The sequence below is a fragment of the Triturus cristatus genome, chromosome 4_1, assembly GCF_964204655.1.
Source record: "Triturus cristatus chromosome 4_1, aTriCri1.1, whole genome shotgun sequence".
Lineage (NCBI taxonomy): Eukaryota > Metazoa > Chordata > Amphibia > Caudata > Salamandridae > Triturus > Triturus cristatus.
Genome location: NC_140585.1, coordinates 1126790872 through 1126807260, shown reverse-complemented (window position 1 = coordinate 1126807260; position 16389 = coordinate 1126790872). Strand labels below are relative to the sequence as shown.

At 46.4% G+C, this 16389-nt stretch overlaps 1 protein-coding gene across 2 annotated transcripts in view; it reads right to left on the bottom strand.

The window, feature by feature from the left end:
- Positions 1 to 16389, bottom strand: part of FAM3C (FAM3 metabolism regulating signaling molecule C) — a 337648-nt gene that overhangs the window by 286378 nt on the left and 34881 nt on the right. For both annotated transcript variants that reach the window (XM_085654178.1, XM_085654179.1), the window contains exon 3: positions 9621 to 9725. In XM_085654178.1, the coding sequence (XP_085510304.1) occupies positions 9621 to 9725 (105 nt within the window). The remainder of the gene's footprint in view (positions 1 to 9620; positions 9726 to 16389) is intronic.

Here is a 16389-nt window from a genome sequence, read left to right as displayed (position 1 = left end):
AAGTTTATTTTTCCTAGCAGCTTGCCTAAATAATTTGGGAATATTCCCATACCCAGTAGCAGTAGACCCGCTTGAATTATTGGGAGTAATAGGTTTAGCTTGGATGGTTTTAACAGGTGGGACGTTGGGGCTTAGAGCAGGTGAAGTCAACAGCACTTCGCAATCCGTGACAATGTTTTCTATGCGATCAAGAAGTTCCTCTCCAGTCCCCCCTTCACCCTCTATAGTCTCAGTCTCTTGTACTGTTACCTGGGATCGTTTTCTGATCTTTTCTTACTAGCGCCTCCCAGCCCTATTTCAATCCCTTTCCTTTTCCCCATTATGGCTGCAGTTAGTCTGCAGAAGTGTTACCAAAATAGGGACAATACACAGCAATAGCAGGGGACTAATACACAAAAAGATGTTGAAAAGCGAGGTGCAAGTCCAATTAAAGGTCCATAGGGGTCAACAATTAGTCCCGCCGAATCTCCGAGATGGTAAGAGAAAAAGCACTAAGCCAAAACTATCGACGCTGACAGTACCTTTTCAAAGATGAAGATGGCCAGTGATTCCGAACCCGCAAAGTCAGGCGGGTGGCCCAGCTCGGCCTCGTACGGGCAAGGACGGGCCGCGCGCATCCCGCGCCGCGGGGGTAATGAGGCGCTTAAATGCACGGGCAGCAGGCACGCTCTATCCTCCAGGGGGAGCGCAGGTTCCTGGGAGATGTCTCCCCCCCACTCAGCACCGGCAGAAACAGCAGCAACGAGGTGTTCGGATGAGTTTTGTAGCTTATTAGAGAGGTAATAAGGGTAAAACAAGAAAGGTGTCTATGAAAAAGGGAGTGGGGGCAGGTTAAAGAAATTGTAGTAGGAGAAGTAAAGGGAACGTAAGCAGGAAGGAAAGATGGGTAAGAGAACAAAGGCCGTAAAGACATGGACGAGGAAATGAAGAGTCCAAATAAAAAACTGGGAGATGATTAGTCCTATCAACTGTTGTACATGCTCACATTATTAAAACTTTGTGCAGAAAATATTTCCAATTTAGATTCTGCAGAAGCAGATGGTTTGTCAGTCTGGTGAAGAATGAGAAAGAAGAATCTTGTCACTGAGGATATTGTCCTATACTCAAGGTGCAGAGGTTGAGATTGATCAAGACAAGGTAAAAGATTAACATAGTTCTGGGATCAAAGACGTGATACATTTCAGAAGCATCAGCTGGAAATTGCCGCTTTTCTCCCCTCAGTGTGGTGTGCTTTTAGCCAGGGCATTGAGATGCTATTGTCATTTAAGTCTTCTGGCTAGCACAAAGTCAAACGATATTGGTCTGTGCCCAGTATCGTTACGCAGTCACCAGTACAAAGGTGGTTTTACCAGGAAGTGATTTGTATGACTGCTGTGAAACTGCTTTAACCTTGTATAGTGGCAGGTGACGTTTTGTCATTCAATCCAGTATGAGTGAGTTAATTCTTAACAAAGTTAATAGTTGTGTCAACTGAAAGGAGGAGCTTCAACGGGGCGATGCTATATTGAGCATAAATGAACCTTGGCTGCAACTATCATGAATGGACCCTTGAAGATATAAACACAAATGACTGAAGCAGTAATGAGCCTCAGGCGATGAATTTTAGTAATGGTACTCAATAGTTCTAGCCTGCGGTGACCATTTGAAGCGTCCAGAATTTATTTCTGCCTTAGACAACAATGTTCATCAGTATTTCGAGAACTAAAACTAAATGGACCCAGGAACACTCGACTGTAATGGGAACATCAATGTCACTAAGCAAAAATGATACTGAATGAAAGCAGCATTAGTGAGATTTAATGGCCCCAAGAAGCAATAAGAGTGGGAGCGATGGACATTTACTTTTCCACCAATACCCAAGAATTAACAAACTAAATGGACCCAGGAACACTCGACTGTAAAGCGAACATCAATGTCACTAAGCAAAAATGATACTGAATGAAAGCAGCATTAGTGAGATTTAATGGCCCTAAGAAGCAATGAGTGTGGGAGCAATGGACATTTTCTTTCCCATCAATACCCAAGAACGGCAGCAAGGCGGAAGGATATTTGTGCCTTTAAAATAATAATCAAGTGACATTAGGACAGATTCACCAGTCCTTAGCCACTTTCACATATTTTTTGATAGAGGAGGAGGAACGGGATACAGTTGCCATCAGACCTGGTGCACCACTTGCAATCAGAAGCATGATACTAGGGCACCTGACCTTTTTTTTTTTTTCTTCGTTTTTTTTTGCACTGCTGCATTTTGCAGGCAGTTAAGACTTGACAAAGCATAGTGGTCACAATTGTGAACAGGGAAGCTGTCAAGGACCAATGACCCACCCCCTGCATCCTTTGCCTTTGGGCATGATGGGAAATTTAATAGGGGCACGGACATGGCCAACACACAACTCAAGAGTTCTGGTCAGGTCATTTGAGTGAAGACTGCAGAGTGAGATCTGTATTAGTGGGCTTGCCCTGACCACCCACGTATACATAATGAAGGTAGGCTATTTTGGCCTTCTTGCTGATGGCTGCAAACAAGAGTGGTTTTGTTTAGGAAATGGCTTCCAATAACTTCATGATAAGAACATGTGCATTCTGCTGAAAACTGAAAAAAAGGCTTCGCAAATATACACCAAACCAATAGAAGTCAACAAATGTCAAGTAATACTTTCCTACCAAATGTGGTTTGCTTTAGTTACAATGGACATTTTTTAATGCCAATCATGATTATATAGATTTCCATATTGAATAAAAAACACTTATTTTTGGGGGCGTGGCTTGGTGAGCCAAGATGGTGGACGAGCTTTGAGCCGGTTCCCACCCGCCTGTACCATTTATCCTGCTTAATCATCCTATTCCCCGGAGCTGAGGTGCCCTGCTTGACGGCGGTGAGGGGAGACTGGCAGCAGCGGCAGCCCGAGCGACTTTGAAGGTCTGGGGTCACCCGCGAGCCGCAAAACGACCGAGCGGCGGTTTCCGGCCAAGTGCGGCGCTGTGAGCCGCGGCCTCTCGTGCGCGGAGAGGCGGGGCCTGGCCTGCCTGAGTGAAGCTGTGGCGGGGACCCATACTTGACCTAGCGGTGGCCGGACGGCGGCGTTTGCGGCTGGAGGCGGAGCAGCTCCCTGGGGACGACAATTCAGCCCAGCCTGGAGGGGACCTGTGGAGGCATCCTGGGGCGCCCTAGCCTGGAGGGGCTCGCAGTGCGGTGAGAGTCCCGGCCGGGCAGTGGGCCCGTGTCAGTGCTGCGCCCCGGTTCCCTGTGCGCCATGCTCTGTTGGGGGGTGTGGGTAGTTGGGGTCTTAGATTAGGGGTTGACCGCACCTTTATACAGAGCTGGGCATGGGTAGGGACAGACGCCGGAGTCCCTTCGTTGCTATCATATCATGGTTATACCTCCCATGGCGGCAGATTCCCGGGGGTCTAGTGGGCGATTAGCCACAATAAAAGTGTTGACCTGGAATGTCCGGGGCGCCCTGGATATGATCAAGATGGGGGCGATCCTGCAGTACGCGAAGAGGGCCTCTGCGGATGTGCTGCTCCTACAGGAGATGCACCTGTTGGGGACGAAAGTGCTATGTCTCCAGCGCTATGGATACACACAAGTGTTTAATTCGGGGTTTGTTCAGGGTTCCAGGGGTGTGGGTATATTGGTACATAAACGGGTTTCAATTACGCATCATCGGACTTGGGCAGACACACATGGGAGATATATCTTTGCTATGGGGAGGAAAGGGGTGGAACAGGTGGTTTTTGGCAGTGTATATGCCCCCCCCCCCATCTGTCCTGGACATTTGCTGAACAACTCATGGCGCACTGGGCGGACATCCCGGAGGTTCCGGGGATTATAGGGGGGGTCTGGAACGATGTGATGGATCTCCCTAGGGACCGACAGTCAGGGGGCCGGGGGCGAGGGGAGGGTGGACAGACGAAACTCAATGCGCTGGTCGGTGGCCTAGCATGGGTGGATGCCTGGCGGCGCTACCAAGGGAATGCCCGCGAATACACATACCTGTCGGCGGTACATGGCTCCTTCTCCCGCCTCGACTACATCTTCCTCTCGGGGGCTGTGGAGTCCCGGTTGGAGGCAGCGGAGATTCTTTCGCGAGGGCTTTCGGACCATTCCCCAGTGTCTGCGGTCCTACGGATGGGGGGCGCGGGGCAGTCGTTTCGTTGGCGGCTCTCGGTGTGGCACCTGCAACAAAATGACTATAGGGCGCATATGACTACGGCGGTAGATCAATACTTGTCACGGAATGTGGGATCCGTGTCCGGGGCGGACATGTTGTGGGAGGCGCTGAAGCAGACATTACGCGGGGCGGATATTTCATACTGCGCGGCGGCCCGCCGCGAGCGCCGAACGGGGCTAGTTCGGGCGGAGGCCGAGGTCGCGGAGCTGGAGCGTAAGGGCCAGGAGGATGGGGGCGAGGTGTCTCGCTGGCAGCTACTTTACGCACAGCAGACGTACGGATCTCTCTTGCTTGACGAGGCATGCCAGGTTTGGCAAGCCACCAGGATTCGAGTTTACCAATGGGGGGGCAAGTCAGGTGCAATGCTACACAGGCTGTGTCAGGGGGTGTATCATACCCAGGACCTCCTGGATATCGTGGACCCAGGGGGCATGCCTCTTGCGGATCCCTGCGAATGCCTCACGGAAGCGGAGGTAGAGCGGTTCCTGCGTGATCACCCTATCACGGCTTTATCAGAGGCGGCAAGGACTGCATTGGATCTTCCGTTTACGGTGGAGGAATTTGGGGAGGCGCTGGGTGGCCTCAACACGGGCAAGGACCCGGGCGCGAATAGGTTCCCAAGTGAGTTTTTCAAGAAGTATTTCCCTCAATTAGGTCCACATTATACGGCGGCGGTGGAGGAGGCTCGAGATTGTGGATTGTTACCCCGGGACTGGAGGCATGCCGAAATTGTGGTGTTCCACAAGCCAGGCAGACCCCCGGAGGAGCACGCCTCGTATCGTCCGATTTCCCTCCTCAATGTGGAGGCAAAAATTCTGGCGAAAGCTCTGGCCAATCGTCTCCTGCCATACATCACCTCGTTGGTCCACCCGGATCAGGCGGGTTTTATGCCCTCCCGCGCTATGCGACATAACATTCGGCGGGCCCATGTGGCGATCGCTGAAGTGCAGCGGTTGGGGGTTCCAGCAGCCCTGTTGTTGGCGGACATGGATCGGGCGTTCGACTCCCTCAGCTGGCGATATCTGTTCCTGCAACGCTTGAATTTTGGCCCGCGGTTCGTATCCTACGTGCAGCTTCTCTACATGGAGCTTACGGCCTCGGTCAGGGTAGCGGAGGCGTCCTCTAGGACGTTCCACGTACAGCGTGGAACACGCCAGGGGTGCCCCCTCTCCCCGTATCTGTTTGCCCTGGCCATGGAACCCTTGGCGGCTTGGGTGCGGATGGACGCGCAAATCTCCGGCTTTGAGTGGGAGAATGGACTGGCCGATCGCATAGCTCTCTATGCGGACGACATCCTATTTTTTCTGACAGACCTTGACCGCACGGAGCCCCGGCTACTCCGTATTATGCAGATATTTGGTGAGACGTCGGGTCTCTTCATGTACCCCCGGAAGTCTACCCTGTGGGTATTGGGGGGTCCGACTCAGTTGCAGGGGTGGGTGTCTCCGGTGCGGATGGCGGCGGGGGGGGGGGGGGGGCTTCAGTATTTAGGGGTGTTCTTATCAACTACTCCGGCGGTTTCTTGGGAGCGTAATGTGGTGAGCGTGTTTGCCAAGACATTAAATTGTGGACCCGCATGCCGCTCACCATATTCGGCCGGTCTGCGATTTTCAAGATGGTGGCCCTTCCCCGCCTTTTGTACCAGCTGCAGAATCATCCGTATATGATTCCACCGGGCTGGTTCCGCCGGGTGAACTCGACCCTGGGTCAGTTCCTGTGGGAGTGTGGGGTGGTTCGGGTGGCCCTGCGGACGTGCTTCCTCTCAACATATGAAGGGGGGCTGGCTACGTCAGATATGCTTTCCTATTATCAGACCTCCCACCTGCTAGTTCTGAATGAGTGGTGGTATAGGGATAGGGGGGACCCGGTATACGCAGTGGAGCGGCGGCTCATGGTCCCACACACACTACACACCCTGTTATACTCCGCCGCGCATCGGGAGCGCTTGCCACCGGCGACGCAGGTAATCTTTCAGATTTGGCGCCAGGCGCTGACACGAATTGGGTGGTGGAACGTGCTCACGCGGGAAACCCCCCTGTGGCACAATGGGCGACAACCACAGATGGCGGCCCTGTCCGGGTTTGAGGGGTGGGATCGGATAGGCATCTCCACCATAGGCGATGTGGTGCGGGGGTGCGCCTTGAAGTCCTTCCAGGATCTTCAACAAGAATTCAGCATGTCTCGGACACAGTTCTATAGATACCTCCAATTCCGTCATGCACTCTCCCCCAGCCTACTGGGCTAGACTCCATAGCTGAATTTAGCCCAGTGGAAGCGAAGCTCTTCATGGGGGACCTACAAGAGCGGAAAATCTCCAAGATATACAGAATGCTAGTCATTCACAGCTCCCCCTCGCTCCAGCATCTCAAGGGGAAATGGGTGGATGACATTGGCCCCCTCGATGAGACGGACTGGATGGAGGCGCTGGCCTCGCCCCGGGGGGCAGCCATAGCTATCCGACTACGCCTCATTCAATTTAAATACTTGCACAGGGCTTATTTTACCCGTAGGAGGCTGTGGCGGGCTGGTCTGATCGTTTCTCCGGAGTGTCTCCGATGTGGGCGGGAGGAGGGTTCCTTCTATCACACGGTATGGCTCTGTGGCTCATTATCTCGTTTTTGGAGAGGGGTGTTGTCTTGCCTATCCGAGGTGTTGGGTTGGGATCTTCCCGCAGACCCTAAGTTGACACTTCTGCACGTCATGGACGATATTGGCGGAAATATATATATAAGAGACATCTGCTGCTGTTGGGCCTTACACTGGCCAAGAGGGATATCTCCCTGGCATGGAAGGCTCCGGTAGCTCCCTCTCTGAATGTGTGGAAGAGGGGTCTGGACTTTAGCATGGGCTTGGAGCTCCCCATATTCGCAGCCAGGGGATGTCCCCGTAAACATTATAAGATATGGAAGCGTTGGCCAGACTACAGGGGTCTCCCCCTGGAGCCAGTTCCGGAGGAGCGGAAGGAAGGGTCCATCTAGTTCCCCGGGGGCGAGGGGGCTTACACTGGGACAGGGGTCGGAACTGTCTAGCCTATGCTCATACAGGATGTCACTTGTTAGGTATGGTATGGTGCGGTCGGGGGGGGATCCGGGAGTTGGTGGGGGGAGGGTTGGGGGTCTGTTTTTCAACTTAAGTGCATTTTCAAGTATTCTACTAATGTAAAATGTCAATAATATCATGGTTGCAACGCTTTGGCAGGTACCTCTGGGACTTCAGGGGCCTGCAATTTATGTGTTTGTTGACGAATAAAAAGTATTTTTTTTTTTTTTAAAACACTTATTTTTAAGAACCCCTCCACCCTATGTTTGGAAATCCTCCTTTTGGCCAATCTTCAGAAAATTTGGCAGGATGAAAACCAGAGGGTTTTTTTTTACTATATTTTTCCAAATTCGGCCATAAAACTGGTCATGGTGGGAATACAAAAAGAATTTTAAAAAAATGAATGGTGCTAACCTCGCCTCCGTTTAACAAAAAAAAAAAAAAAGAAGCTTACAGTCAAGAGCTACCAGAATCACAGTCTTGGTTTGTTAATCAACCTTGATTCTAAGCAGCACGAAAATGGCCCCACTGAGAATTCTAGATGATGTTCATCAAATCCTTAATGGAGGAGACTGCTGCTTTTCTCCTACATCTTACAGCTGCATTTGATACCATAGATCACTAACGCCTCACATCCCTACTTAAACATTGCATGAATATCAATGGCTCGGTTTTTGGCTGGCCCACCTCCTTTCTCTCAAAAGATCTCAAGTAGTAAAAATGTGCTACCTGATCTCTGATCCACCACAGCTTACGTGTGTGGAGTCTCAAGTCTCCAACTCAGCCTCTATACTCTTCAACGTGTATATATAGAAACCCTGAGCAAAGTATTTTATGAATCGTTGTCACTATCCATTGTATTGCAGACAAGAAGCAAGTAGTTCTTAATAAGCTTCAATACAATACCCTTAATCTGTGTATCGTTCTTATAAACTTAGAAACCTGGATGGAAGAGTGTGATCTTTCCAAAACACACAAACAATTTCGATTCCATTTCTCAAGCAGATAGAAACCACAAATCAATCCCTAATCTTCCCTGCTCCCCAGTTACCTTCCTTGGTGGCCTTCTTGACCACCATCTTTCTACAACTCCTCACTAAAGTAATTAAAGTGGATAGCTTTCCATCGCCTGCCTCTCAAAAAGATCAAATACTTCCTGCCCACCAATCATTTAAAGACTGATGCTCATGCCTTGCTCTCATCACTACAAGACTCTGGGAATGCTAATCTGGAAGGACTGTCACACAATGCTCCAAATCATATCAAAAGACTCCTTCGATTCCACAGCTAGACTTCTTTCTTCTATATGGAAAAGTTTATCACATCACCCTTACACTAATAAAATTACATTTGCTTTCAACAAACGTGAGATTTCTATTCAAAATGTGATGCATAACTCACATGGTACTGCATCTCAACACCCCATCCTATCTTATAAGCCTTCACATACTTTTTAGTGGAAAAAAATGGTTCCATAGCAATAACAGGCTTCTACTGGAATGCCACAGATTCATGAAGTCCCACATACAACAATTCATTCTCTGGTGCAGTTCCTCAATTCCGGAACTTTTTGTCAGCTGACTTAACAAATGCCCCACTACCATTGTTCCTTTAGTATTTGGAAACCCACATGTTCAAAGGTTATTAACTCATAATTACTAGCCCCGACAGTGATGTGCAAATCTTAGGTGGAATCCTGACAAACATGCAACCTTTCGGAACTGTATTTTACCAATCCTAAATAGCACTAACTCATTCGCTGCAGCCGTTATCATGCATTTTGTAATTGCTCTAGCTTTTCTCCTTTATCTGCTAAAGAGGTCCTATAATTCACTGTTTACTCTTTAGCTTGCACTGTTATTTTCTAATTGTAAACAAGTTGTTAAATATAAAGAGTACATCTAGGTATCAAGTAACAGAGCTCTATGTAAAACTGTTAACTAATTTGCCCATCACTTACCTTTGAGCAAAGCACGCCCCATAGAAAATGTACCATAGTAAGAAGAGAAACAAGACTCCAACACGGAGACTACAGAAATCAGATTCCTCCACTCTGAGGTCTGGGAAATACAGTCCCTAATTATGTAAAAGTCTCCATAACATTTTAAAACTGCATAATATGTGCTAGAAATATAGCACAATCCTACATAACTATGAATCACTGATGTGAATATCAGCAACTAGTAACAAAGTTTAAGAAGTATTATAAAGACTATTTTATGGGGGCTGCTAGAGGTTTTAACAGCATTTTGGTAATCTTAGATTCAGCAGCGTAAGCAGAATTGCTAGAAAGGCTATGTTTAGATATTGGCTTAAAACAATATCCATGTTTGCCTAAAAAAAGAGAGGTGTACTAATGGGCACAAAGATAAAAATGTAATAGAAACTGGTAAATAGATAACTTACCAAATAGGCTTCCTAGGTTGGAATCCATTTTTATTTCAAACACTTGAGATATGACATAAAATGTCAATAAAAACACTGCTACAGCCAGTATCCATTTTACAGCCCCTAAAAAAGTAGAAGAGTTGTTAACCATTTTCTGTGCACACAAATCCGAATAAAAAAAAGAAACTGGACAAAAGCCATATAATTCATTCAGCATTGCAAGGATGAGCAATTAAATATCACAGTGTTGCCTCAAGTAATTTCTGACTTTCGTAATCAACATAAGTCATGATATGCTTTTAATATTCCCTCCAGCCCTTTCCTCCTTGGCACGTAGCTTGTAGCCCCAGTGACGGCCAAAGACGCCATGATACTCTCATTTTAATGTTAAAAGTCTTCAAATCTGCAATAGGTGGTTTCTTTGGCCATCAACTATCCCTCAGTTTGAGGAACACCATCCAGAAGTACAGGTTTTACATGTTGCCCCGGAGAAGCACAAAACCTACGGAAGATACTACATGCATGCCTCGTAACAATTAGATTGATGTCAAATTTACCAATCATCTTCCTGCCTGCCTTACCTTTTACCAAAGATCAAATCTGTGGGCTAATTTTAAAGCTTATATGATGGAACCCATCTGACATACTTGCAAGAACATTTGTGCAATGCGTTTTTTTGATCTAACTGTATAGGTTTAACCCATTGTGCATGTCTATTGCCAGTTACAGTCAATAGCAATTACATCAACACAAAGAACATTTTCACTCGATTTGCAGACAATATATACTAGAGAAGTTCTTATTCTTGGAACAATAAATCTCTGAAGTCTGCATGTTGACCATGAGCTCTGCTCTGACATGCAACAGTCTCTTCAGCTCAAACAGAAGCCAGTAGTTACATTGAGGAACAAGCCTTTGACAGTTTGAGTTATAGGGCGCACTCAGTGATGCATTTACCTGCTGCATAAAATGTATTTTAGACTTGTGGTGTGTTTATGAAATGGTCACTCCAATTTCAAGTTCCAGGGCAAACTTGTTATATCCTAAAACAAGGATATTTTGTAGCAAATTGTCCTGATAAAACCAGCCAGCACACATTGGACCAGAAAGCAGGTTCTTTTGACTCATTCATCAACATTCATACTGTAACCATTCCAAATGTTCCAGCCTCAGTTTCAGGTGTGGTATATATACACCTTATGATTGTAAAGTGCAGCCCTTCTGATGATTATGCCATTGCTATACATTAACTACTGATAAACAAAGGGTAGTTAAGATACACTGACAAGGCATGATGTCACGGTAAAGTTAGAGGGGAATTAAAGTCACTCAAGAGATGAAGCTCTGCCAATTCACAACAGAAATAAAAAAGGTTTCTTTCTTTAAAAGGTCACCCAAGCAATCAACTATAAGTTAAATCAAACGAAAACTCTAGAATAGAACAGTATTTAAATTCCAGTGTGTTGGGCTTGCAAAAACTACCAGCACTGACAGACAATAGATCTAGCTGTTTTCATAAGTGAACGTGCTTTTTTTATTTATTGACGAGGTTGTATTTAAATGCATGGATGGATGAGAACATGAAAGGATAGAATCAAACAGTGAGAACATGGATTGCAGGATTAATGGGTGAGTTCATTGAAGGATACAGACAAGCTACATTAAGTTTAGTGGCAGATATCATAAAAGCGTTCTCATTGTAGACGAACAGATGCAACCAGTTGAACCAACAAGAGCAAATTCCCTTTTCGCACCAAGCAAACAACGTCAGCAACATGTTGCCAGAACACTGTATGAATTATCACTCATTCATGAGGTTTAAACATAATTTGGTAATGCAAACATTGTCTGTTTGTGAAAAAACATATTTCCCAACTAAACAGAGCATTTAGTTTTTTAAATATCTAATTAAAATACCCACAAACAAAAGCTTACCAAGTCAACAAAAGATCACCATTTTTGTTTTGCAGTAACAACTTTTCAGTTTGGGCAGATTCTGCTTTACATGCTATGTATGGCCTTCGGCTGCTAGGGGTTTCACCCAAATGCCAAACATTGCTACAGTTATGATAAAAATACCCACCAGATGTCAAGGAGTGTCACTAGTTCAGGGCCAACATTATTCAAAGAGTGTCCACCAGCATGCTAAGAATTACCATCACTGCATTTGTTTAAACTTTCACATGGCTGACACCCACATTCATGCCAAATATGCCTACAACAGGCAAACATTATGATGTTGCCAATCCAGCACAAGATTACCTAGGTTGGGTGCAAAAACGCAAGCATGAGACAGGCTGCTAAGTGGGGATGGGGAAACAAAAGATGGTAGGGGTCGGCTGGGCTGATAAAAACATGCATACCCACATACAGTCCCACTCATACACACAGTGAGAGACAGACACGCCTTGATACGTGTACATATATACAAACATGTACACTAGTGCAAATACTTTTAATATTTTTATAACATAGATGTCTTTGGTGCTGCCACAGAGCTTTAGCTAGGGACCCATGTCAAGTCAAGTCAGAGGCACTTGTATAGCTCAAAGCATATCACTCCGAAGAGTCTCATGCCGCTTGCAGCGACTCTGGTCAGACGGAAAGGAGGTTACTGTTCAAACAACCACGACTTCAAGCTCTACCGAAAACAACTATGGACAGGGATGGAGTGCAAGTAAATGGGCATTTTATTCCAGGAGGACGGCGCAAGATACGAGAAGGATCTGCCACCTTGTCTCGTTGTGTATACTCTGAACGGGGTGAGCAGTGACACCGCGCTGGACCTAAGTGTCCTCTGAGGCTTATACCAGTAAAGCTTTTTGGACCAATATTGTGGGCCTTTCCCATACATATGTTTATGCGTGAGACAGAGGACTTTAATGAGAATACGCTTTCTCACCGGCAGCCAGTGTAAGGCTTTCAGACATAGGGTGGAAGATGTTCTATGCGGAAGGTTCAGGATCATTCTAGCCGCGGTGTTCTGTAACATTTGCAGCTTATTTAATAAGTTTTCATTTATGGACAACAAAAGCGCATTACCATAGTCCATTCGATTTGTAATGAGTCCCTGAATCAATGGTTTTCTAGCCTCGGTGGGAATCCATTTGAAGACCTTCCGCATAGTGGGCATTATTCCAAAGCATGTGCTAACAATGTGGTTTGTTTGGGCGCTCATGGACAGTTGATTGTCCATGTAAAAACCCAGATTACGGACCACCTCTTTGGGGGCAGGAAAGGTGCCAAGATCGAATGGCCACCAATCAGGCGACCAGTGTTCAGAAGCTTTCCCAAAGAGCATAATTTCTGATTTGATACCGTTCAATTGGAGATGGTTACTTTTCATCCATCTATCAATGTGGGACATGCAGTTTTTGCCTTGGTTTCGATAGGGTCAGGACCCAGTGTAATTAGGATTGGAGTGTCGTCAGCATATGATATGACATCAAATCCATAATTTCTAATCACTGGAGCCAATGGAGTCAAGTAAAGATTGAAAAGTGTAGGACTCAGGATGGGACCCTGTGGCACTCCCATCGTAACCGATCTTGTGGAGGAAACGCAGACTACCGTCTGGACATTAGTTTTGCGGTCCGATAGATCGCTTTGGAACCATTTCAGGGCATTGCCTCTGACACCAATCTCCCAGAGTCGTCGTTCTAAAATACTATGGGAGATGGTGTCAAATGCAGCCGACAGGTCAAGAAGGACGAGAATAACTGATTGATGTTTGTCCAGGGCGCCCGTCTGATGTTGTCTGTGACCTCGACCAGTGCTGTCTAAGTGCTATGCGCAGCCCTGAACCCAGACTGTGAGGGGTCCAGAAGATTGTGACTCTCCAGATGGACAACGAGCTGTTGATTGATAAGGGATTCCAGCATTTTCCCTAGATAGGGAAGTAAATATATTGGACGCTAATTTGAAAGAAGTTTAGGGCCGGCCGTGGGCTTTTTCAAGATTGGTTTCACACGGGCGATCTTCCAACTCGAGGGAAAGACTGCCTCCGAAAGTGATTTATTAAATAGGTCCACAATGTTATCCACCAACGCAGGAGCAATAATTAAAAATAGCTTGGGAGAAACCAGGTCAGTGGGAGAGCCAGATTTTATCTTTTGCATGGCACTAGAGACTTGCTTAGTGTCACATTTGGTGAATTCGTCTAAGAAGGTGGGAAGGAGCAATGAGGGCACCAGGCTCGTCGGCTGGATGGGAACTGTTACTATGAAAAGACAATGATAGGTGAATAGTTAAAATCTTTTCTTCAAAAAAGTTAGAAAGGGAGTCTGCCCAGTGTTGAGAATCGGGTGTTGACAACGGATTTCTTGGGGTTGTGAATTCCTTCAGAATTTGGTATAATTCCTTGGTGGAACTTTCAGCCTTATTTATCCTGTCCATTAGAAACAATTTCTTTGCCATTTTAATTTCAGTCATATAGCTATGATGTATTTTTTTATAGATTGCGCGGTCAACCGAGTTTTTGCTCTTGCGCCATTTACGTTCTGCTATACGACATGTGGACTTTATGGTCCTTAGTTGGTCTGTGAACCATGGGGCAGTTCTAACCTTGGTCTTTACCTGTACAGAGGGAGCTATTCCATCCAGTGTGGTTAAAATTGCCCGTGTCAGGACTAATTGGATCAAGGGCGAAGTGCTCTAAGAAAAGGGGCAAGGTGACTTTACGCCACGGTCTGCGCAAAGAAGAGTCTGTTTTCAGGGGATTTTTTGTTAACCTGATTGGAATCGAGAATTTTAAGAGATAATGATCAGACCACAGTAATGGAACTGGAGATGTTACAGTAATCTCGGGATGGTTGGTAAAAAGAAGGTCAAGAGTGTGGCCGGCAATGTGTGTGGGTTCATGCACCAATTGGGCAAGGTCTAAAATATTCATATTAGAGATCAACTTCTCTGTGTCGGAATCAGATGGTACATCTACACGATAGTTAAAATCTCCGATTAAGAGAAAGTTGTCAGATGCCAGTATATGGGGAGCTAAAAGCTCCAATAGTTTATCTGAAAAGTCGCCTTTGGGTCCAGGGGGGCGATACATCAGGGCCCCCCTCCAGGATCCATTATGGCGGCCATTTATCTTAAAAAAACACATTTCTAGGTGGCTTTGAACATGGGGTTCTAAAAGGGTGATATCAAGATCATTTGCAGTGGCTATTATCAGGCCGCCTCCTTTAGTCTGTGTCCTATCTCCTCGAGTTATCTTGTATTGAGGGGGGAAAGCAATGTGTATGTCCGGAAGAGCATATTCATGTAACCAGGTCTCTGTAATGAAACAAATAACTGGGGCTTCTTGGGCTAACAGACTCCATATCTCGACAGGATGTTTAGGAATGGAGCGGGCATTGAGGTAGATGGCACTAAGTTGCCGGGACATCTTCCATTTTTAGTGCAGTGAGGTTCGGCTTCTGTGGGTCTCGATATGTACGGGATTCCTAGAACTTTAATAGAATCTACTGCATGAGCATCAATCGTGACAGAGTTAGGGGTATTTAGCTCTAGGAGTTCATTTCTGGAATATTTTAGGATAGTCATATTGCCTCAACAGTTCTAAGATTTTCTTCAGTATTTAGGGTGGAATAAAGATTACCGGTAGATCAAGGGTTCTGGCGTCTGGCAGAGGTCAGGCGCAGACGGGCTTGCCTTTGGTGCGCCTTGACGGGCATGCCATTGGCGCGCAGCTGCGCGCGTCTGCGCCCTTCCCTCGTTTAAATAGAAATGGAGAAAGCTACAATGCTGACCTGCAAGTTCCGGTAACCGGAATTATGAACTGCCGACCGACCCTCCGTTCAATCGGCACAAGCCGTGACGGAACGGGGTCTAGGCAGCTAGCTGAAAGGCCTGGTGAAATCAGGAGGCGAGTGCGACGCAAAAAGTGATTAAAATGATTAAAAATAACAATTTGTCACATATCAAAATAGAAAAACAATAATGAGGCAGTGCTATTACCAATGCGGTTGTAAAAGGAGCAGGGGCACAGATTGGACTCAGGCGCCGCTGCGCGCGTCCTCGCCCTTCCCTCGTTTAAATAGAAATGGAGAAAGCTACTGAGACAGTGCAGGATGGCTGCTTGTGTGCCCACTCTGGCTTTCAGTCTTCTGCACATCACTCCGCGGCAGACAAACAGAGCTGGCAGAGAAACATGGACCCAGTAGCAGTTGTACAGCTTGAAGTGCCACTGGAAAGAGCTGTTGCGCAAATGAGGTACATACACAAATTTACACTGTAAACTCTGAGGACATGACTCTTTTGTAGTTGCTGTGAGAATGAAATTCGTAAGTCCAGCACTAAAGATTCATGGAGTAATCACCAACAATAAATAACACACCCTATAGGAAAATTCTGGACAGGAGGTAATGTAAATAGGTTTTGGCTTGGCAAGATATTGGCATAACCAATGCTTCTTTGCTCCGACAACCAAATGTACACATCAAGAAGCACATGTGCGAACAGTGGAAAATCTTGGGATGGATTTTCTAATAAAGAAAACGCATTCCAAGATGGCCAATGATGAGCAGCATGTGTGTTGGGATGAATTCATGTGTTATTACACAAGTGGATAGCCATGTTAGAATGGTAAATTAAAATGAAAAAGAAAAAGTTAGAATTGGGTGGTCTCACAGCACTTTATAGTTAGCAAGCTTTCATACAAAATATATAAAGTTAGCACAGCCAGCGGGATGAGGCGTGCCTATTAGGCCTGTACATCAGCCTGTAACAAGAGCAACAACAAAAATATTGAATACCAGCTTTCCGGATCCGCCCCTGGTGCTGGCGC